The sequence below is a fragment of the Tauraco erythrolophus genome, chromosome 1 (genome assembly GCF_009769465.1).
Source record: "Tauraco erythrolophus isolate bTauEry1 chromosome 1, bTauEry1.pri, whole genome shotgun sequence".
NCBI lineage: Eukaryota > Metazoa > Chordata > Aves > Musophagiformes > Musophagidae > Tauraco > Tauraco erythrolophus.
In genome coordinates this window covers 59,864,021-59,888,221 of record NC_141465.1, presented here as the reverse complement: position 1 = coordinate 59,888,221, position 24,201 = coordinate 59,864,021, and the positions used below count along the sequence as shown (strand labels likewise).

General features: G+C 41.3%; 1 protein-coding gene across 1 annotated transcript in view; it reads left to right on the top strand.

Annotated features, from left to right (window-relative positions):
• Positions 1 to 3,100: 3,100 nt before the first annotated feature.
• The window catches only part of JADE3 (jade family PHD finger 3), a 36,396-nt gene continuing 15,295 nt past the window's right edge, over positions 3,101 to 24,201 (top strand). The window contains exons 1-6 of the mRNA XM_009978486.2: positions 3,101 to 3,149; positions 4,293 to 4,375; positions 14,635 to 14,792; positions 16,672 to 16,862; positions 19,169 to 19,380; positions 23,974 to 24,141. Of these exons, the coding sequence (XP_009976788.2) occupies positions 3,101 to 3,149; positions 4,293 to 4,375; positions 14,635 to 14,792; positions 16,672 to 16,862; positions 19,169 to 19,380; positions 23,974 to 24,141 (861 nt within the window). The remainder of the gene's footprint in view (positions 3,150 to 4,292; positions 4,376 to 14,634; positions 14,793 to 16,671; positions 16,863 to 19,168; positions 19,381 to 23,973; positions 24,142 to 24,201) is intronic.

Sequence of the window (24,201 nt, the reverse complement as noted above, 5' to 3'; positions counted from 1 at the left end):
CATAAACCCATGTTGACTGGGCCTGATCACCCGGTTAACCTGTATGTGCTCATTAACAGCACTCAAGATAACCTGTTCCATGACTTTGCCCGTCACCGAGGTCAGACTGACAGGCCTGTAGTTGCCCGGATCCTCCTTCCGCCCGTTTTTGTAAATGGGGGTAACATCCGCCAGCCTCCAGTCCAGCGGAACTTCCCCAGTGAGCCAAGACTGCCCAAAGATAATGGACAGGGGTTTGGCAATGACATCCGCCAGCTCTCTCAGGACTCTCGGTTGGATACCATCAGGCCCCATAGACTTGTGGGCATCCAGCCGAAGGAGCAGATCCTTGACCCATTCCTCTTGGATCACAGGAGCTTCGATTTGCTCTCCCTCCCTGCTCTCAGACACCAAAGGCCAGCTCACCTGGCAACTACTGACCTTATTATAAAAGACTGAGGCAAAGAAGGCATTAAGGACCTCAGCCTTGTCCTCATCCCTAGTGACTAATGTACCCCCTGTGTCCAGTAGGGGCTGGAGGTAATCCTTAGCCCTCCTTTTGTTATTAATGTATTTATAGAAGGACTTTTTGTTGTCCTTTACGGAGCAGGCTAGTCTAAGTTCCAGTTGGGCTTTTGCCCCCCTGATTATCTCCCTACATGTCCTAACTTCCTCCCTGTATTCCTCCCTGGATGCCTGCCCATTCTTCCAAGACTTTCCTTTTTCTTTTGAGGTACTCCCAAATCTCCTTTGTCATCCAAGCTGGTTTTCTACCCCGGCGGCTTGATTTCCGGCACACAGGGACAGCTCGCTCCTGTGCCTCCAGAATTTCCTTTTAGAGTAGTAACCATCCCTCCTGCGCCCCCTTACCCTTGAGAGCTGTCTCCCATTGGACTTTGTTAACCAGACTTCTAAACAGCCCAAAGTCAGCTCTCCCAAAGTCCAGCTTGGCCGTTTTAGTGCTCCCCCTCCTAACTTCCCCTAGAATTGAGAATTCTATTATCTCGTGGTCACTATGTCCCAGGCATCCTCCAACCATCACATCTCCCACGAGACCTTCTCTGTTCACAAACAGCAGGTCTAGGGGAGCACCTTCTCTAGTCGGTTCACTGACCAGTTGTGATAGGAAGTTGTCCTCCACACACTGCAGGAATCGCCTAGACTGTTTCCTGACTGCCATGTTATACTTCCATCAGACATCAGGAGGTCTTCTAGACCTCCTCTCACTACCCAGTAAACTTCAAGTCTGGTGTCCTCAAAACATGCACAAAGACAAGCCCTTCTGGCCCTGGTGCCTTTTGCCCATCAGACAGCTTTTATCTAAAAGATTCGTGAAAGCTTCTTCATCTGCCCAGTGCCTGCACGAGCCATATTACATTGCTAGCTGGAAATTAAGTCCTGCGGTGCTTTAGGTGTTTTGGTTTTGAGGTAGGTCTTCGTTGGACACTGGTCGTCTTACGCAGCACGGCTGCCTTGCCTCCCCTAGGTTGCTTGAGCTATGAGAAGGTGAATTATTGTGAAATTAATTTTGTGAAATGGGAGTTAATAGCTTGCTTAAAGTGATACAAATGACACCTTTTGGTGTCCTGTCCTCTTGACCACTGTGTTCCATCTGTCCTCCCCCTCGGTTAAATAGCTGACTCAGAAGTTCTGTATCTACCTGACTGAAAGCTGCACACATCACTTCAACTTGCAGAAGTGTGGGCAATATCTTTATATAACAAATAGGTCAAAAGGATTCTTTTAAACTTTGAGTGATCGTTGCATTTAGGTTCAGAAAACTCACTCTCAAATATAAAGGCTGCCGAAAATTGTTAGTAAATTAACCAATTGTGCTGCAAGCAATTAAACTGCAATCTCTTCAAAGCCTTTGGACAGACTTCTCTTATCTGGAGATCTTGTTTATCCCACAGTCTTTGGACAGTCTCAAGACCCATTGTACAGTAACTAATGTAGAGGGTTTATCAAATGACAAATGTAGCTTGGTTGCTTTTTTAAATAGCATGTGGTTTTGTTTTGTTTGAGAAATGAAGCTGTTTAAGTTTCAGGTGTGGCAAGACTGACGTTTCAAATACTGTAGGCATTTCAGGTTCATCTGTCTAGGGTAGGATACTTCAGTCTGTAACCTACTTGTGCCTGTCTTCTGCTTAAAAAAAAAAAAGTGGGTGTCTATTCTTGCAGAATCGTTTGTGACTTTTTCTCTCACCATTTACTTGTTGAATCTGCTAAAAAGATAGGAATGATTTTAGTTTACTGTTAGTAATTGGAAACTATTAGAGTGGCAGGAATTATAAGAATGTGTATGGATTTCTGTTGGCACTTGTTTAGAGTATGTAGCTGATTGCTTTTTTGTTCTTTCTTTTATTAAGTAGCAGTGCAGAATCTTCTTCTTTCTTGTTATCTGTATGCACTACGTGTTAAAAAATCAATTTCAAAAAGCTCAATACCTTTTTTTAATGGAACTGGTGCAGTGCCACAGAGGTATTTCTCACCGATACTCTTGATCACTTCTCAAACTACGGAACACCACATCTCTTGTGAACTAAATGGGGATCAAATAATATAAATTAAGTGACATCAGTCACCATTTTCTGTCATTGCCCCTATTTAAAATCTGCCTTTTGCTTTGAAGGGATGCCTTTGGGGTTTTTTGCCTCCCCCCCGCCCCAGCAAGGTGAGTTCTATTTCTAGATCCTTGCCTTGCTGTGCATCCACCTTATTTCCTGGCCTCCACCGACTCTCAGCTAGTGACTGCCACCATGGCAACTCTTCCTCTGGCTGAACAGATGGGACATTGAGTCTCCTCCGAGAGCAGAGCGCCGCTCACGCCCTGCCGGGAATCAGCTGGCGGGTTGCACTCCTTTCTGCAAAATTTCAAGCAAGCTCTGCCCAGCAGAGGCATGCTGGTTTTGAGGGTGCTCAGTTTCACAAGTAATGCTGTGGTCTAATGGTTGCTTGCAGAAATGAAACGTAGTGCCTGAACTGGGATTATTTATATGCCTGAAAGCTCTTCAGAGGAGCTTTGCCTTCAGTGCAAAGAGCTTGGCGTCAGCCAGCAGCCGGTCATCTTCTGGTAGAATGGTTGCCATCAACTTTTTTTTTCTCTTTAGGATGCGTCAGGATGAAACGCCACAGGCATCTAAGCACCAGTGACAGTTCAGACAATGAGAGTAAGTAATACCTCCTGGTTTTCCTTTGGTCTATCACCCCCTTGTGGTTTCCTTCTGTGGTTTGAGGGCAAACTGTTTCACCTCTTACAATTAAAAAAAAATGTATGTTTCTTCATTTCTTTTTGCATTCTGTGGTCTTTGGTGTCTGGAATCCTGTTACAGGAGCAAAATGAGACGAAGGATCCTGTGAACCCAGGGGCATTTTTAAGTCTACTTAGAGTTTAAGGAGAAACTTGTATGTCTTTCCCTGTCAGAGCTGGGAAAAAGAAATCTGTAATTCAAAACAAATTTTGCTGTCCAGGGTCCTATTTTGTAATTATTTTTTTTAAAAGAAGTCCTGTTGTCTCTTGTGCAGAACCTCAACTTCAAAGTTACTAGGGGTGGCAAGCTCTTTTAGCATTGGTATGATAGAATTATACATAAGATAGAGTTATAACCAGTATATTGATCGTTATCTTATACTGTTTCTTGATCTATTCCACTTTGGTTATACAGTTTACTAAAGTTGTATTTTAAATGTTCCTTGACACACCTCTGCCTGAGGTTGCATCTTCCCATTTTATGCACAAAAAAACCTTGTATGGCGGGGTCTTGTTCCGTCTCTCATAAACCTGTGCCTGTCTAATAACTCTATACGTAGTGATGATTCATTGCTGTATTTGTTGCAAGTCATCAACGTATCCTGTACTGAGGTAACATTTTGCCCAGAAATGTCTAGACATCACACTGATTTTATTTTTTTTTGGCATCTCTCATCAGCATGCTTTCATATCATTGTTTTTTTGTTGTTTTTCTTTAGCGCTTACAAACTCTCTTCTTGATTTTGCTCCGCCTTCTACTTTGCTAGAAAGGAAATGAAGGAAAGTGTTCTGTCTGCTTGTTCTGTTACTCGTGCTTGTATTGGGCAGAGCAGGATGTACCCATAAACTCAATGTGCTGTCGTTTTACAGAGAACAAGTGGAACAGGAGGAGCTGTAATCAAGCCTACAGACTGCCTAAGAGTTTTTTGCCCACGTCTTGTCAAAAAATTATGATAATTCAAGAGATTGGAGTGCCTTGTGTTTTCCTGAAAAATTAAATGAATTGCAATGAGCTATAATGGTCTTTTTATTTCTTTTCTTCTTTCTTTTTTTTTTTTAACAGGTCCTTCCACTTCCTTTTCTTCTTGTTCTAAATACAGGAGCAAGTCAAAAACACCAGCAAATGAACAAAAGAAACCTGCTGAGGTAAGAACCAGGGTTAAAGATTGGTCGCTGTTAGGGTTTTTTTTTGTCATGTAGTTTTCGTGTTTCTAAGCCTTGAAATCGTGAGCTTTGAACTAGTGCCAGTGAGTCCTTTTGTCACCTGTCAAATTCTCTGTGAAACTGTGTTTTCCCCACTGTGCGAGTGTTACAGGAGCTCTGGTGTTTGATGTCCCAAAATGACTTATGGCATTTGCAGATGGTAACATGTAGTTCTCTTCTTCCCCTGAAATTTAGTCTGATTTTGAAATTGAAAAAGCTGTGATGGTCTTAAAGTTTGAGAGTATGCCACAGAAAGAAGTGGTTCATGTGTACGGGAAGGATACTTTCTTTCTGCTTTAGGATAAATCAGTGGGACACTTAAGTGGACAGGATATGTATACACAGTGCTTATTCATCCTCTGCCGCCTTCTCACTCTTGGCTTTTACCTTTCATAAAGCTTTTTTACTCTGCCATGCCCACCTGTTAGGACCTCTACACCTTCTCCACTGTCACCGGATCTGTATTCACCAATTGAATAAATTGACATTTATGCACAATCCAGTGCTCAAATCCATCCTATCAGCCATTCCACTGGTAGCCTGTTTTGAGGAGGATTTGTTGACAGCCTTCTCCAGATTTGATACTTACTTTCTTAAGGGCTGAAGTTCAGATAATAACAACAAATGGGAGAAATGTTTCTTGTAGCTAATTCCCCTTACTTGCTATCACATTCCCTCCGAATGAGTCCTTCAACATGCTAGTATGACTGTTGATGCCTGAGGCTACTGAAAAAAGACTGACAAAACCCATTTTGCTTCTCTAGAATTTAAAGCTGAGAGTTATGTCTCAGAAGTAATTTTGTGTACTATACCAGAAGGTTTTTACCTGCTTAGGTACTACTGTGAGAAGTTGCATAAACGATACAGATTGTGCTCATGCAGCAAAAGTTATTCAGCAAGCATATTTCATGCGTCTTTTCTAAATGCTGCTAACTAGATTAGTTTGGTTTGGTTTGGTAAGAACAAAGTAAATGTTACAGTACACATCTTTTCTTTGGAAGCTTAATTTTTATCACAAATTAATTGAAGAAAATTCACAGATTCATTTCTAAAATAGAATCTTGCATGAATGTTTCAATAAAAGCAAAATTGGCCCGAACTAGCTGTGTAGTGTTTTACCTACCGCCACCAAGGTTACAAAAAGCCTACTATGCTTTTTACCTTTAAAATATTGATCTGAGGATTATGGTTCTGTAAGAATTCTAATCGTGAAACAGCTCGTGGCTACTGAGGTCTTGTAATTGTTGCTCATGTTTACCTAGGCAGTAGCTTTGTTACTAGCTAAGCTAGGGTAAGGGGAACTGAAACACATACACTGCCAGGCTCGTTGCTGTTTCAGATACACCTCAGTGCCAGTCCCTTACCAATCCCTCCTTTCTGCCCAGCCATCCAGCTTTCTTCTTATATCTCCTCCTGTTAGGGATTGTCCTTTTACTGTTTTCTTTGCCTTTCCTCCATGCTGTCTATGTATGTGTATGTACATTATAAACAATAATTATGAAGGCGTGGTCCATGTGTATAGCATACAAGTGTTCTGTTTACGTAACTTCTAGGAATTAAAATGAGCGATGTTTTTAGTTCATCCTCTTGAGATCATCTTTGCTGCTTTCTACCTGTTCCAAGACAAAATCTGGAGCCCTTTAATGCTTGAAAATGTGAAACTTTGGAGAACAAAATCTGGAATATACACTTGGAATTAAAAAAATGTTTTTCATGACATTATCCTTCCAGTAATACTTGCATCTTTTTGTCATATTTCGGTTAAGATCCCCTTCCTGGGGCGGGGGGCGGGGGGGGATAGGAAAAAAAAAAAAAAGAACCTCAAACCTTAGAACATGTCCTCTTCTGGAGAAGTGTCCTAAGTACAATATTCAAGAACCCTGGGGGGAAAAAAAAAGTCCTCTGGGGAAGGGAAGGTGACAGTAATAATCTCTACCACTTGTATGTAACACTCTTGGCTGTCCTTCCAGTTTTTCCTTTCCTTCTGCTAGAAGCAAGCACTCTTTCCAATCCCTTGAAAAGCATGTGCTGGAGAGTGTATTACATGAAATGCTGTTGTCAGCAGAGCATTGAAACTGATTATTTGTGAACCAAGTGGTGACATGGATGTAAAGCAAAAACTGAAAAGACACCCCACCGCACACCCTTCCAAGAATCATGTTGTAATTCCACAAGTTTTTTGTAGTAATAGTTGTCTAATATCTGTTAGATAGAAATTTAAAACTTCAGGCTGACAGCATCCCTTTAGCAAGAGGTCTCCTTAGCAAGTTGGCATTACTCTCCTTTCATTCACCTCTGCTTGCCAGGCGGGCTGTTTCTTGAATTAGCGATGCAGAAAATCAAAAGGTCAAAGCTATAAATAGCTGTTTGGGAATATTTTTGCTCGTGGTCTTCATACATTAATTTTCCTTTCATGCCAGCAAGCCTGGCTTTCTCAATTAAATTGCCTGTAGATACATAGGCTTTTTTCTACTTCCTCAACCATCTCCAGCCCAACCCAAGTACCTGGGTTCTCTCTCCAAATAAAAGCTCATTTTCGGTGCTGTGGCCAACAAGCAAGTCAGTGTATCTGCCAGCTGCTTCACAGGACGTGTCTGCGTGTGCCGTGGTCCTCTGTGATCACCTGTAAAAAAAGATGAGTGGCTGCAGTTGTGGACTGCTCTGCCTCGAATTGCCTCCTAAGTGCTTCAGAATTGAGGTGGTCACCTCAGTGGAGTGAGGTCATCTGGTGTTACTGTGGGACCAAGGGCTGCAGTGTTCAGAGTGCAAATGCCAAAGCCGGTTCCCAGAGCCTGATTTACCCCAGGGGTTTACATCAATGCCAAGGGGGTGTTACTGAGTTGGACCTAGAGTCTGCTTACCCCATTAGTCTCCGCAGAGTAGAAGGTGAGAACAAGGCAAGCCTGTAATGATGCTTCTTCAGGCCATGGTGTTTTCTCTACGTAATTTCAAAAGCAAGACTGCGGCTCTTCCTTGGTGCTTCCCTTCTGGATTACAATCTATCACAAACTACTGAAATGGTGACTGAAACGTTCTGCTATCTGATTAGCTTTAGCATTTATTTTGAATAAATAAATCATGTTATGGTTGCAGGCACACCGGTAGTATAACTCAGAAGAGGTTTTCAGACCTTTATGATGATGTTGGCCACCTGCCATTTGTGGTGTTGCCCCTCACGGACTTAAACCTAGAGAGGAGGGGCTCGCAGGCCTAAGCAGTAGGCTGTGTGGGAGTAGCAGGGTAGGAGGCATTTGGATGTCTGGCTCAGCATGAAGCCTGTACTTTGCAGTTTCCTGTCTCTGTGGAAGCTGCAGTAGAAAATTATGGCAGAGTAGTTGGAATCATTTTTGCAAGGAAAACCTATTAGCTGGACCGTGCTGAATGACCGACCGTTTCTTTTCCCGTAGGATAGTGGAGTCACAAAAGAGCCTAAGAGATCTTTACGACATTCAAGCTTACATTTTATCTTTTTTTCCAGTCTTCTCTCCCTCTTGAAACTGTAAAGGAGTTCCGTTAGGATTGGACTTTTTTTTTTTAACCCTTCCCATACAAGATGGCAGTATTTCACCTCTCTTTTCAAATAGGGTTTTGAATCTCACAGCAATAGTAGTTTTTAACCCTCATCACTGATAGCGACAGCTGTGTTATCGTGTGAAATGTAGCTTGTCTTCCACAAGTAAATGGTCTGCTTTCATTACTTGGATATGTGAAACTTTTCTTAGTGGCATTTAACTGCCACATAAATCGTAAGTCTTGATCCTGAGAAGCACTTTGTAAGACTAGACTCTTGGCAGAAAATGAATTCTTTTTGCAGTTTGAAAGTGGTCGGTTTTGTTCTGCGAATGAATGAGCAACGTGGTTAAATCATATTGCTTTGCATGTACCGTACATAATAGAATAGGAGACTGTTACCTTTATGTGTATGCTTACAGAGTGTTAAGGATTGGTAGGGACCTCAAAGGATCATCATTACCTTAGAAAATTCTGAATTAACTGCAACAACTTGAACTTCTGTACAGGCTTCTCAAGACCTTTGGTGAATGTGCCTTAGCTGTTTCAATGAGCTGCTTTTTAGCCTGGTTGGGTTAGTTGATTAAAAAAAAAACAGCAACAACTTACAGTATTTTTATATAAATCAGGGGTGCAACCCCACTGGTTATTTTTATGACCTTTTTTTTGCTTTGAGATACCATCTCAAGCTATTTGAGCTCTTTAGCAAGAGGTGACCCAAATGCATAAGGGCATGGAAAAACTTGCTTGTGAAAAGGCTGAGCTATTTTACCTTTGGAAGTGAATGAGCAGGCATAACAGTAAAGTATGAATGATTTGGAAACAGCAGAGCTACAGCTTCAGTCCTGTCTGTCCTTGTGATGGAAGAATTGGGGAGGAGAGGCGAGGGGTGGGAGGAGGATGAATGAGACCAAAAGTTAGGAAATCTGGAGCAATTAAAAGGATATCATTTTCCATGCATCATGTAATTAGACTATGAAGCTCATCTGCTACAGGAAGTTGTTGAGACTGAGAATTAAACAAGATTAAAAAAGGAATTGGACAGATGATAATGAGCACAGATTTTTCTAAATATCTGTATAAATTAATACCATTTAAAAAATTGATTGTTAGGATTAATCCCAAAATCCAAAGCTTATGTCTGATTAGCAACCAGAAAGAAACTCGACGTGTTCTTGCACAGTCTTCTGGCTCATGAGATACTGTCAGAGACGTGGTGTTAGGTGGAGTTGATTTAGTATCTGATTTCCTGGCTTTTCCTATACCTGCTTTAAAGCAGGCTAGGAAGATTCACGGCTACTTAAAAGAAAAGTACAACATTTCATTTGCTGGAGTCCTGGATAATTCATAAAAACAGCTTTAGGGAGTAGAGGTTCGAACGTAAGGATTTACTGAAGTGCATGTCCAAATTGTGTGGATGTGTTTGAGCTACAGATTTAATGCTACATTTATTCCTGTCTGTCCTAGCTTTTCTTTAATATCTTACATTTTTCAGTCCAGTCAGTATACATGCCTGGAACTGTAGCTTCATTTCCATTTTAAAATTATTTCACCTTTTATTTACTTTGCTACCAAAAAAAAAAATCCAACCAAAGGAAAAAAACACTCTGTTTTGAGTCTACAGAGTCCTTTATAATAAGGTGCCTTAATTCAGAAACTTCATGCCCAGATTGCAACATATTAACAAGAAAAATTCTAGCTCTCCAGGATGAGCCCACCAAATCTTGTCTTTAGATACTCATCCTCTGTAAATGAGCAGTGTTTTGCATGTACTGTGAAACATCTATACAAAGATTAAAGTATTTATGCTCGGATACTATGTGGCTATATTACACTTGTAACAGGTCATATTAGGATTCAGCTTTTGTTTTATTATTTACAAGGTGATTTTAGGTGTAAACTACTGCTTTATAAGTGTGTTTAAATTTTGCTGGGAGTGTGCTACTTGAGACCTACGATGGTAGAGTAAGGTTTAATGCTATGGGTGCTTATGGGAATAAAAAAGTTACTAGATCCTTTCAAAGATGAATGAAAAAAACCATGATTTGACCTCAAACATGATGTAAAACTCTTGTGTAACTTACTTTACAGAAAGTGCTCACTGTAGTTTGAGTGTTTGGCATCTGGAATTTCAAAGTCAGCCTTCAAGATGGGTTATGAAGGAGACCAGAAATTCAGGAAACTACTAGCTATTTCAGCTTTCTCTGGTTAGACATGATATTGGCCCTTATTCCACTCTGTTTTCCGAAAAAGATTTCGGAGAATATACTCTTGGAGGGGGACAAGAAGGGACATAGTAGCTCTCTCCTGCCTTTTAAAAATCACAGCTCTGTGTTTCTGGGGCAGTGGGTCTTCTGACTCTAAGTGGTGGGCACGAGGAGTCGACACACGTGTTGCTGACTCACTCAGGGCTCTGCCAGGCACAGGGGAAACGTTAGGACTGGAGCAATTAGATGGAATCCAGCAGTAATCCCACTTTGATTGTAACAACAGAGCAGTTAACCCATAATTTACGTAATCCTTTGAGGTGTGGTGGCCAGACATGGCCTAGGTGCCTGTGACAAGCAGCTTAGCCTTGTTGGGGGTTTATAGGAAGGTGGTCAAAGTACCTGAAAGCTCGGAAAGTGTCACAAGAAGAAATACCGTTTTTCTTTCCATTTTTAAGAGATGACACAATCCATTTGGTTTACCTCATACGCATTTGGGCAAGACAAGGTGAATGAGCAGTGGCATCAGTCAGCTTTGGTAGTAGCTTGCAGAGGGGTGTTGGAAAAGGTATTTGGCTTTTTTTTTTTAAATGTGGTTTTAGGCTTGCAATGGTCATGAACAAAAGATGCCTGACAGTCTGTGCAGATCTGGTGTTTGAACTGTTCAGGGAAGATGGGGTTTGTAGAAGGCTGTTGTATTGTCAAGACCCACTCTGTCTTTGATGCTAATAGTTTACTGTAATTCTCTATGGCATTACTTCTGTCCTTCCTGATATCTTCACTGGATAAGGATGCTTCACACAAAATGGTGTTCTTAGTTTCACAGGCTTGATTTATTCACAGAGTAAGCATAGGAGGGTCCTGTGAGGAAGATTATATATTGAATTTTCATAGAGTGCTTCCAGAAGGAGCTTGGGCTGAAGTCATAGACAGCTTTTGGTGAAGCATTTATAAATGGATTCTAAGAATTTAATTTTCCTTGGACATGCTCTTTTAACATAATTTCCAGATAGGACTCAGAAGTCTGAAAAACAAATAAAACATATGAACCATATCTTTCCTTCCACAGCTCCATGATATCACTATTGCTTGGTGTGCTAGTGTTGTGGGGGAGCAGAGCATCCTTATTTCTGGAGAATTTTTGTAGAATTTACCTTTTAGAGGCTTTAGAGATGGCAGTGCATCTCTGCAAAAGTGACTAGGAGGTTCTCATTGCTTCAGCAAATCCAGGCAGACTCTTACTGCAGAGCAAAAAGCTAATCTTGACCAAAAAACAAAGTCTCCTCTTCTAGATTTAAGCCCCAGCTCTAAAGCGGGAAATAATTATTAGTGTTTCTCAGCAAAATGTTTAAGATTATGACGATAATGATTACATAAGCAAACACATTTTTCGTTGACATCATTCACTCAAAGTGCTGCACCATTTTCGGCTGAAACTAAAAATTCCTGGCAGTGAAACGAAAAGGCAAGTTCAGACCTAGCAATCTTGCATGGTAAGCAGGGCTAAAGCTGATCTCTTCTTTCACACTTTCAATTGCTAAAAAATTATTTATTTTTAAATCCCGCTGTCAGACAGTAACTTCTGCAAATGCTCGCAGTGGTGGGGAGTTTCCCAGTTCTGTGTGTACGGACCTGGCTCTGCCAGCTGCAATCGGTTGTAGCTCAGCTCTGCAAAGGTCTTTTCTATCGTGGTAAAGACACGCAGCACTCGCTGAGTCTGCTCTTGGAGTGATGTGTCTTATTAGCCTAGAACTGGCGTGCTCATTTTTCAGGTCTTCTTGAAATGTAGTATATTACAGGTGATATTAAAATACATTTGAAGGGTTGTGGTTTATGTATGGTAAGAAATAGAACTGCTTTTGGATGACTGAAAGATGACCACTTCATGGGCTGACTGTGGAAGTGAAGGTGGTCCTTGCCAAGAGGAGAGTATGTGCTTTGGAGTGGACTCGCTGTTGCTTTACGAATACAGTCAGTAAAGGAACTGCCTTGTTTTTCAAACAAGTGTCCAAAAAGAAACAACCACAAGGAAAAACTGGCTCTCTAATCACTGAAGGCGTGTGTCTGCTCTTTGTTGAGCTGGCTTAGTTCACAGCCTTGAGGCTGACTGCTGAAATAAAATTTACTCGGTTTGTCAGAAACCTCTCTTTGGGTCCCCTGGGTCTTTTGGTTTACTTCCACAACAAAGCAAATATAGAGTGAGTGATCAAGGTGTGCCGTTGTCCTCTGAGAGTATTTTACTGCTGGAAGATGCTGCTTGGCCTCATGTGAAGAAATGAAGAATGACGAGAGCTAGAGGTTGTAATGATTCCAAGCATCTGCAGGAAGTACTCGATTGCACTGCTATCATCAGTATGAATAAGCAGTTCTTAGGAAGTCTTGATCAAGTTTTGGGGTTCCTTCAGGTTTCAACAGTTACGTTTATGTTGGTTACATCTTTGACTTCAGTGGTACCTCTATTGTAAATTATAGAAGCCTGAAGCAGAGAACTTAATGTTGTGGCCTGGTGATGGTGGGGTTGGTACTGTACAACAGTCAAAAAAAACCAACAGAGAAAGTCCATGCTCGAGGGGATTTGTGCTCTAAAAATAGAGATGATACAGTTCACATACATAATGGATGATCAGAAGATGAATTTGCTGCTAAGCAATGTTGTTAGAATACTGATGTCTTTTAATAGCATTTTTCATCTAGTATTTAAAAAATAGTGGGCTTGATATGAAGCACTCTACGTCTGTATTCTGTCAGTGGCTTAAAAGATAGCTTGTAAAGCACTTACCTCAGATAAGGTTTGAGGAATATCTTTTCTGATAATTAAACCAGTTGTTGCACTTCTCATTTATTGGATTATTTTTTCCTTCTGAGGTTCTGTGGAATCGTGCCATGTTAGTATTTCTCATAATCCTGGTTCTGTACCTATAACACAGAAAATGAAAATGCCTTTTAAGTGGCATAAATAATTTTACAGTTTATTTTTGATATGTCCACACACTGCTTGGAAAAAACGGATGCTTGGTGTCTTAATGCTTTCACTCTTGTCATTCAGCTTTTAAGAGGCCTGTTAGGTACCTGAGGAGTTCTACGCAGAAGACAGCAGTGAACAGTCTGGTCTGAACCAGATAAGCAGATAACACATCAGTAGCAAATATGAGAACCTTGAGTCTGTGGTTTTCAGTTTCTCTGGTCAGCCTGCTCTCCCGGCAGCCCACGTGAGATGTGGTTGTAGGACATAATGAAGTAACACTGATGTACCAGGTCACAAGCAGCCTATTTCAGTACCTGGTTTTAGCACAGAGCCTTTTTAATAATGTTTACTTGATGATTTTCAAGAACAGCTGAGAATTTTTGCAGTAGGCATAACCGGTCTGGTGCTGTCAAATTGAAAAGGGTACACGAAGATATTTGGCTCTGAGATATTTTATTACTCTTCTGGCTATAAAACTGAATTAGTAAGAAGAGAGTTCAACCTGCCACGGCTTATTGCAGGGATATTTCCCATTTCATTTTATTGCCCTTTGAGGATTTGATTTCTCGTTATGATAATACAGTTAATTAGTTGTGATGTCTCCCTAACACCAAGCCACAGTCACTGGTTTGCCTTTATGAGTATTAAATTGATGCAGTGTAGCAGTGGAGGAAAAAAACCACAAAGGATGCACATGCTCTATTTAAATCGTATGCACCTGTATTTGACAGACATTGTCATTAAGTTAGCTTTGAAATGATTAATAATCGTGTTTGCTTGCTCATAAAATCTTAATCTTCTTGAGCCAAGAGTTGAATGTTATGGCTGGAGTTTTGTCACTGGTGGGTTTGCATTGTTCCATGGTGGCACGTTTCATTGTATGGGTTTGCTAAGGATGCTGAGGCTGGATTGCCTTGCTGTGCCTATATCGCAGGGGTTCAGGCACAGAGCAACACAGATCTCGTGTTTCAGCAAAGGCAGCTGTTCATCTTGGATCCTGGAGATCCGGACCAGTAAAATTTCAAGTGGTTTTGATAAATGAACAAGTGCCTATACATCAGTTTTGCCATGGCAACTGTTCGTAGCCGGTGATGACTATGACAGTTTAAAGTAGCTAAGCTGAGTGAAAGAAAAGGATATGCTACCTTGTATCTAAGTTGGGGTAAAGCCTACAGACTGGCAAATAGAATGAGCAGTTTGATATGATGGAGGAGTTCTACATGAGATGCAGGCCTCCTTTCCCCTCTCGCTGGTCACCTGTAACAGCTTTCTTCCTTCTGATTAGCTTTCAGGCTGCAACATTGTTTTGTATTAGCATTAACTTGTCATACTGCACCTGATACACCAAGAGTTAATAATCTAGGTAATTTCAAATTGACTTGTTTGTGTGTTGGTACTATTTAAAAAAAAAAATTTCAAGGTGTATTCATTGTTTCAGTGTAGATCAAGAAAATACCTGCAGCTTCCTTTAGTGCAACACGCTTTCTCAAGCCACTCTTTTTCCCTGGTGTTTCTTGCAGGTGTTCCGCAAGGATCTCATTAGTGCCATGAAACTACCAGATTCTCACCATGTCAATCCTGATGAATATTATATCTTTGCGGACACGTGGAAACAAGAATGGGAGAAAGGGGTTCAAGTTCCAGCCAGTCCAGACACTATTCCACAACCTTCTCTCAGGTAATGGTGATCAGACCCAAATTGTGTGCAGAAAACGTCAACTTAGAGAACGTGGTCTCTCAAACGTAGGTTGCCTAAATGCAGTCAGCTTTTCTGTGTTATTATATTTAAACCTCCAATGCAGCAGCCTTCAGGCATGTTCTTAAACCAAACACGTACCAATATGGAAAACATTTCTGTGGTGCTTCAGTTCAGATCTGGTTCTGTCTATACACCATTATAATGTCTACATTGTGAGTTTTAAAAGGAAATCTTTCTTCCTGAATCTCTTGGTGCTATGGATTAAAAAACTGTTTTCTTATTTGAGCATGGTGAGTTTAATAAATTAAAAATAAACCCAAATCTTATATATGTTACTTGAAAGACTTTCCTATAAAGCATGATGATGTAGAGCAGCAGGCATGCAGTAGTTACTGATACCTGATAAAGTTACTCACTTGTTCAAATAATTTAATTTTGGTTCTTGTTGCCAAAGCTTTAACCCTTTCTGCCTTCTCTCACCACAAATAGCTGCTTAACATTATAGAACTTCAGTGATGTCAGTTTCAGGAGATAGATAAATAACCTTTCATATTCTCACACTGTGCTTAAACTGGGAAAACATAACAGTGTAGTCCTGCAACCCTTCCTGGTGGAAACAGAGTGTGTTTCAACATAGAAATGTTATTGCCACCATGGTCTTCAAGACGAAGATAAATGAATTGTCCAGTGAAAGCGCTGATGCCAGCATAATTTAATTTCCACTGGGGCTATTGTCAGTACCAAGTTATTAAAAATAAATATATTGCATCTCATACCAGCAGTATTACATTAGAGGAAAAAATTGCTATAGATTTGGCTGGACCAGAGAAAAGAAAAGCTCACAAGGGAATGAGAGGGAAAAATGAGCAAGATGAAGGGAGAGGAAGAATGACAGAAGAACATTGTTTCTGCTAGCATTGACAACCCACATTGTCCAGTAAGAATTATGTGGGATACTGCTCAACTACTGCCTGCTTCTTCTTTACTCCTCTTGCCTTATTTCCCGCAGCTTTTCTTTTCCTCTTGTCCTGAGAAGGGTTAGCTCCGGAAAGCATGCAGAGCTGCTCACGCATGGCACCGTTCCATTCAGTATCTCCCTGGCTTCCTTTCACATGCAGGGCCTCTTGCGTTGAATTCAGAGAAAGATTGACTTTATCTAGCTAAGGTCAGTCTTTCCATTCCCATAGGCTAGCTCACTAATAAAACACTGAGTTTTATCTCTTAAAATAATTGAAAGATTGAAAACACCAATATTTTTCTCCCTTGCTTCCTGGATGATTTTTAGCTGTTTTTCCCCTTTACGTTTTTGCTTGGCATCAGAATGGTTCTTACATAACAAAACCAATACATTTGTAACATGGATAAAGTGTCATTTGCAAAATAAGGGTAGACTGTTTATCCCAAATAAAGAACAAGCATTTCTCCTCCCGTCTTCCCACACAGTAGAATAAATCAAGCTTTTCTGAAAAAGCTGATATTTTCAAGAAATCAGTTGACAAGATTTCCTTCTATCATTTAAGAAGAATATAGATCAAAGATTGTAGGGATTTTTGTGCATGATACTTTCTGCGGGTTTCAAAAACACTTGCATCATCGCACTAGTAGCATTTGTTAAATTGCAAATCGTATGCACAGGCTTACATTTTAAAAAGGATTCTGTATACGTAGCAAACCTTAGCACATTTTGTGTGAAGAAATGACATTTACAGAATCCTGTCTCCCTAGGCTGGCTGTACTTAACGGCTAGTTTAAAATCTGTAAAACACTAGGTTTCTTTGCATGCAATAGCAAATACTTCATGTCTTGCAAGGACTTAAAAAGCTGTGGCTCTCTATTTCTTTTTTTACTTTCACTCTAGGGTTGTAGCAGAAAAGGTGAAAGAAGTACTGTATACACGACCCAGGAAATACATCCACTGTTCCAGCCAAGAGCCCACAGAACCAGGTTACATCAACATCTTGGAATTGGCAGAATCTGTGTGTCGCTATGACTTGGATGACATGGACATCTTTTGGCTTCAGGAGCTGAATGAAGAGCTTACAGAAATGGGTAATTTCACAACACGTTCTGATTTTAAAAGCAGCAGTTCATTTCTGCTGTTTGAGCCATAGTGTACTGTGTGAGATCTCTTAAAGATCACTGAATGAGAATCGAATTGAAATGCTAAGAAAAACAGAATGTAAAAATGCTTAAACTAATGCCTTGCTCAATCTGTTAATGTTTTATGTTTTACCTGTTGTGCCTAAAAACTTCTTCACATCCAAAATCATATGCAACTTCTGCAGACTGAGACAGGAGAGAAAAGGCCCACACCACGTGGAATTAATTTTACGACTTCAAAAGTTAAAAATTTTATGTAGGAAAAGCAGATGTTTCCATTTCTTAGACTTTAACATATTATTGCTACAAATTCAGAGTTCGGAGAAGCTTGCATGCTGGGTTCTTAACAGAGTCATTAAGTTTCACACATGTTAGCCCATTTAAAATCAACTAAGTAGACTTTCTCTTTTCCATGCAAGCTGTGGGTCTAGAGGGCTATGAGGGGGAACAAGCTGTGGAAAATAATCTTGGAATTATCACTGGAATAACTGAGTTGTGGTGGAATAGCCTATGTGCCTGGCATTCTTCCATGGATGATCACAGGTCCTTTAGGAAGGACAGGTGGGCAAAAAAGGGAAATACCAAATATCTCCTGGATTTGCTGTTCACAGACAAGGAAGAACCTGTAGGGCCATGATAGCTGATGGTGGCATTGGCTTTAGTAGCTGTGAAGTAGTGGTGACTGAGATCCTGAGGGGAGCGAGGAAAGGAGCTAGCCTTCTAGTCCTGGACTTCAGGACAGCAGGTTTCTACTTACTCGGTTAGCTGGTAGGTGGGATCTGGGAGGCAGCTCTGAAGAGTGGAAATGCTGAAGAGAGCTAGCAGGACTTTAAGGACAGTCTTCTCCAAGCACAAGAAAGATCCATCCAGACGTTCAGGAAAGCAAGTAGATGTGTTAGGAGACTGGCTTGGTGAAGGAGGGAACTCATGACTAAGCTCCAGTGCCAAACAATGTATGTAAGAGGTAGAAGCAAGGACAAGCTTTCCAGGCATACAGGGATGCTGTTAGCTAAACCAAAGCTTTTCTGTGGGGCAGATCTCCATCCATGGAGATTTTCAAGATTGAACTAGACATATCTCTTGAGCAGCAACCTTATCTGGATTCACTGTTGGCTCTGCTGTAGCCACAGACTGAGCTGGAGCCCTCTGAAAGTCCCTTCCCACCTCAATGATTCTGTAATTCCTTTAATTCAGGTAGTAAGAAAATATCTGGGCATTGGAGAGAACGGTTTAATAGCAGAAGGTACTTTGCATCAGTCATTTATCTTTTCCATCTCCCTGTTTATCGGTTGCAACGAGGAATCAAAAGTAGTAGCCATATTCTTGTGCATAGTCCAGCAGTTAAAACGTTAGCCTCTGATATTAACATTACATGAACTTCCCACCCGTTGAAGGTCTGAGTAAATACTGAACTATGGGCAGCATCGCCATTTTTGACTGGAGATTTTGAGAGGATGCAGTTTGGAGATTTCTTGTAGCTGTGAAAATCGTAGGATTTCTTATGCAGCGTATGTCCTGAAGCTGCAAGCTGAGGACCAGTCTCATAACAAATCCTTTTTAAGTGGTTTTGCTTACGCTAAGTTTGATTAGTGGTAAGCGTATATAGCATGTGTAGTGTTCAAGTGAACAAATAATTCCAACCCTAACCATTCTATGATTGCTGACAGTGTATATATATCTATTATTTTATTTAAAAAAAACCACCACAGAACAATAAAAGCACTTTTTATATCCATCACACTGATCACTCAAGTAGTGTACTGGATGGTACTGAGTGGTGGCAACTTATAAGATCTACTTGATAAATTTTATTTCCTAGGGAGTTAGTCTTCAGAAGAACATTGGGTGTAATTTTGAAAGAACATTGTTGAGTGATTTTTGGATGTCATTAATGTCTTTTAAAGTGATGAAGGTGGAGGGAGGGTTGTACGGGTGCAGCTAGCAGTTACAGAAAGTGCTGTCTGTCTTTTTATGCTGTAGTGTTTTCTTCAAGGTGCAGTCTTGTGTTTTACAAACAACTTAAACTTTTACTCCAGTAGTAGTTCTACTTGTATTTATAAAATAATGCTACAGTTAGCCAGTAAGTATAAAAAAGTTTTCTATTTTTATTTTATTTTTAGAATGCATGATGGGAGAGAAGATGCTATGTCTACTGCTTTAGTTGCTAGAAGTTGTCTTTCTCTTTTCCTGCATCTGGGACACAGTCAGGGGCACTTGACTGTCCTCTAATTCCCCTTCCTTATTCTGCATTGCAGGATGTGGACCCCTGGATGAAAACACAATGGAAAAGACAATTGAAGTACTGGAACGGCACTGTCATGAGAACATGAATCACGCTATTGAGACTGAAGAAGGATTGGGTATTGAATATGATGAAGATGTCATCTGTGATGTGTGCCGGTCCCCTGACAGTGAAGATGGGAATGACATGGTTTTTTGTGACAAGTGTAATATCTGTGTCCATCAGGTTAGTGCCTACAGAAATGCTGATGCTGTCCTGTGGGTCTTAGTTTACCTTGGCAAGTTTTTGGAATTTGAACTGGTATTAAATGTTAATTGAAGGGCTTTGTGATTTTCTAGGTATGAAGGGTGGTGCAATACTAAGTTGAATTTTTGCACCCTGACAGTTACAGTACCTAGCGTGGTAAGTATGTGGACATCTGCAGTCTAATAGGAACGCAAAGTGTGCTCCTGGGACTTGCAGGTACTTCCTCTGTGACTGTAAACAATTTTTCCCCTATTATTAAACCTGCTTTTGAAGATACACAGGACAGGAAATGCTGGCTTGCCTATATGTGAAGAATCTAAAGATCATTTGTTTGAGAGCTGGGGTTTTTCCTCCTTGACTGACTAGTTAATTGGCCAGACATGGGCTGTCCAAATTTAGCCATCTGAAACCACAGACAGGCACTTTAACAGACTGATCTTTTTTAGAAAGCACAAGCACCTGCAATAACGGTGCTCTCAGTCTGAATATTGCTCAAGTTTATAGTGTTTCACATGTAGCCAAGAATTTACACTGACTGAGCTCAGTGTGTAGTCAGGCAGAGGTATCCTTATAATCAAAAAAGGGATATGAATCCTGTGGTTCCTGTGCGTCCTGTTCTGAAAGGGGATTTTGCTATAAAATGAAAAGAGGCTAGAGGCTAAAAAGGTTTTCTTAAGATGTATTTTTGTACCGACTGCAAGTAATACTCAGAAAATGTATATTGGTGAAAAAGGACTTGTCATCTCTTTGCTCACAGTGGGCTGGCCTCCAGCCCGGCCACTTTCCTGATCTGATTCACAGCGTGAAGCAGCCACGTGAGCCTGAGTGCTGGTAACACGGCCAGTGACAGGAATACAGCCAGCAGCTGGGCTGCGTGCTTCAGCCTCTGCTGGTGCCCGTTCAAAAGTAACGATGAATTTCATAGAATCGTAGAAGGGTTTGGATTGAAAGAGACCTTAAAGATCATCTAGTTTCAGCCCCTCTGCCATGGGCAGGGACACCCTCCTCTACACCAAGTTGCTCAAAGCACCATCTAACCTGGTGTTGAACACTTCCAGGAATGCGGCAGCCACATCTTCTCTGGGCAAACCTACGCCAGTGCTTCACCACTCTGGGCGAAGAATTTCTTCTTTAGATGTAATTGAAATCTACTCTCTTTCAGTTTAAAGCCATTGCCCCTTGTCCTATCACTACACGCCCTTGGAAAAAGTCCCTCTCCAGCTTTCCTGTAGGCCCCCTTTAGGTGCTGGAAGGTTGCTAGAAGATCTCCCTGCAGTCTTCTCTTCTCCAGGCTGAACAACCCCAACTCTCTCAGCCTGTCTTCATAGCAGAGGTGCTCCAGCTCCTGGATCATCTTCGTGGCCCTCCTCTGGACTCGCTCCAGCAGCTCCATGTCCTTCTTGTGTTGGGGACTCCAGAGCTGAATGCAGTATTCCAGACAGGGTCTCATGAGAGCAGAGTTAGAGGGGCAGAATCACTTCCCTCGACCTGCTGGTCACGCTTCTTTGGATGCAGCCCAGGGTACGATTGGCTTTCTGGGCTGACAGCACACATTACTGGCTCATGTTGAGCTTCTCATCCACCAGCACTCCCAAGTCCTTTTCCTCAGGGCTGCTCGCAATCCATTCTCCACCCAGCCTGTACTTGTGCTTGGGATTGCCCCGACCCATGTGCAGGACCTTGCACTTGGCCTTGTTGAACTTCATTAGATTCTCACAGGCCCACCTCTCTAGCCTGTCAAGGTCCTTCTGGATGGCATCCCTTCCCTCCAGCGTGTCCACAACACCACACAGCTTGGTGTTGTCAGCAAACTTGCTGAGGGTGCACTCGATCCCACTGTCCATGTTGCCAACAAAGTCGTTAAACAGCGTTGGTCCCAGTACTGACCCCTGAGGAACACCACTTGTCACTGGCCTCCACTTGGACGTTGCACTGTTGACTGCAATTCTTTTGAGTGTGATCATCCAGCCAATTCCTTATCCACCAAGTGATCCATCCATTGAATCTATGTCTCTAATTTAGAGACAAGGATATTGTGCGGGACAGTGTCAAATGCTTTAGACAAGTCCAGGTAGACGATGTCAGTTGCTCTTCCCTTGTCCACCAATGCTGTAATCCCATCATAAAGGGCCACCATCTTTATCAGGCACATTTTACCCTTAGTGAAGCTATGTTCCACCTTTATTTTTTCCATGTGTGCCTTAGCATAGTTGACAGAAGGATCTGTGCCATGATCTTGCCAGGCACAGAGGTGAGACTGACTGGCCCGTAGTTCCCTGGGTCTTCTTTTTTTCACTTTTTAGAGATGAGGGCTATGTTTCCCCTTTTCCAGTCAGTGGGAAATTCACTGGACTGACATGACTTCTCAAATATAATGGACAGTGGCTTAGCAACTTCATCTGCCAGTTCCCACAGGACCTGTGGTTGCATCTCATCAGGTCCCATGGACTTGTGCACCTTCAGGTTCCTTAGAAGGTCTCGAACCTTACACGGTGGGTGATTCTTCATTCTTCCAGTCCCTATTGTGGCCTTTCGCAACTTGGGCAGTGCAACTAGAGCATTTGTCAGTGAAGACTGAGGTAAAGAAGTCATTGGGTACCTCAACCTTCTCCATATCATGGGTAATCAGGTGTTCCATTTCCTTCTGGAGAGAGCTCACATTTTCCCTAGTTTTCCTTTTATCACTGACATCCCTTTAGAAGCTTTTCCTGTTGCCCTCGATGTCCCTGCACAGATCTAATTCTATCAGGGTTTTAGCTTTCCTAATGTGACCCCTGATTGCTCGGACAATTTCTCTGTATTCCTCCCAGGCCACCTGACCCTGCTTCCACCTCCTGTAGGCTTCCTTTTTGTATTTGAATTTGCAGTCAGAGGCTCCTGATTGCCTGCTGACAACTGAACTTGAGCTGATGGCCTGCTGCCTCCTTGCTCCTGACCCTTCCCCATGCCAGATCTGCTCCAAATAAACTGGGGAGCATGTCTGAGCTAGAATTAAATCCTAACAACAAAACAACAACCAAAAAACAAAAAAATTATTTTTAATCTGTATTGGCCCTAGTTCACCAAGTAGCCTCAGGTCTGTTTGTCATCGCACAGTTTGGAGGTGGGAGTGAGGAGAAGTGTGAGAGATTTCCTCCTTCACGGTGCCCTCTCGTGCTGGCTCAAACACATTGTGAAATTACTGATTTAGTAGTCTAGGCCTTCTCCGCTTGTTAGTTGGATTAAATTAGAAAATAGTTTCAGTCCATTTCCAACTCCCTAAATGTGATCTTGGGTGTAATGCCACTTCTGCTTTAGTAATAGAAAGCAAGCTGGTGGGAATGTGCCACATCAGAAAAAAAAAAAAAAATCACTTGTAAAATTTGGATTACAGCTCCCCCTGTTGGGTTTTTACAACAGCCATCACATCGAAATAGCATTTAGGTTAGTCTCAGCATTTCCATAATGCAGGATTTAATTCAGGAAAGTCTCGCTCTCCATAAATGTGCCTGACATAAATGTGCAATGTTGTATGATGTCACTTTGCATTAAATACTGAGATCTTACTATCAGAAGGCTGGGAAGGCAAGCACAGGTAATTTATACTAGATTTGAACCTGAGAGACTGTTTACAGCTAATGATCCTGTTCTGTGGAGGCTTTCAATGTTACTGTTCCTAGAGACAGTGTTAGGAATGGTGGCGTTTCCCCTGAAAGCCACCCTTTTGATAAAGCTTTTGTTTGGAGCAGTGAAGTGGAATTAGACCTTCGTGGCAGCCAGTGGTGTCAGATACTCAGCCTAATACACATGTGTGTATGCACAGCAGGATATATCTAGATACATGTGTAGTTAGCCGTTAAGGACTGCCAGGAATTTGAATCGGAAAGCAGACTAATTTTTTTCTTTTCTTTTTCCTTTTTTATTTTGATTCTCAAACCTAGCAAAACTTAAGAGTTTCTCGTTTTCCAAGAAGTTCAGTGCAATACTCAGGAAACAGGCATAAACCCCAGCATCTCGTAATTTCAGTATATGCTGTAATTTTTGTTGCAATATTATATAAATATTTAAAGTAACAAACAATTCACAGAACTGTAACCACAAAGGTAATTTAATGATGCAGGAAACAGTCTTCAGTCAAACTGTTCATATCCCTTCACATCTAAATAGAATTACGTTAGAGTGTAAAGTTATTAGTGGTAGGAAATTGTGATTTTTAAAAAGGATTAGATGCAGAAGCTAATTTTTAAAAACTCTACCTTTTTTTGCTTCAGAAGTGTAAAAGTCACTAAAAGCAAAGACAAAGGTTCTTAACACCCATGGTGTTGTGCAGTCACAATGAGTATGTTTTACACTATAAACAAATAATACCAGCACACATTTTAAAAAGAAACTGGCATAAAAGGACTGCTTTAGAGATTGTTTTTCTCTTTGATCACTTGGCTCATTTTAAAGTAAAGAAATTAGAGAAGGATTAAGTGAAGGCCAAACCGTACCTTTACTATTTGAAATACTATACTTTGCTCTGTGTGAATATTAATGCTTGTGTGTGAAATAATATCACTGCAATGACCTCGATATCTGTTTTCCTCCAAGGCATGTTATGGAATCTTAAAAGTACCTGAAGGGAGCTGGCTGTGTCGCACCTGCGTCCTGGGAATACATCCTCAGTGCCTCCTGTGTCCTAAAAGAGGGGGTGCCATGAAGGCTACCAGGACAGGGACCAAGTGGGCACATGTGAGCTGTGCTCTCTGGATTCCAGAGGTAAAACCTGATTTCTGCTGCTTTTTTTTGTATGGTAGACTCTTCTTGTTCCCTCCTCTG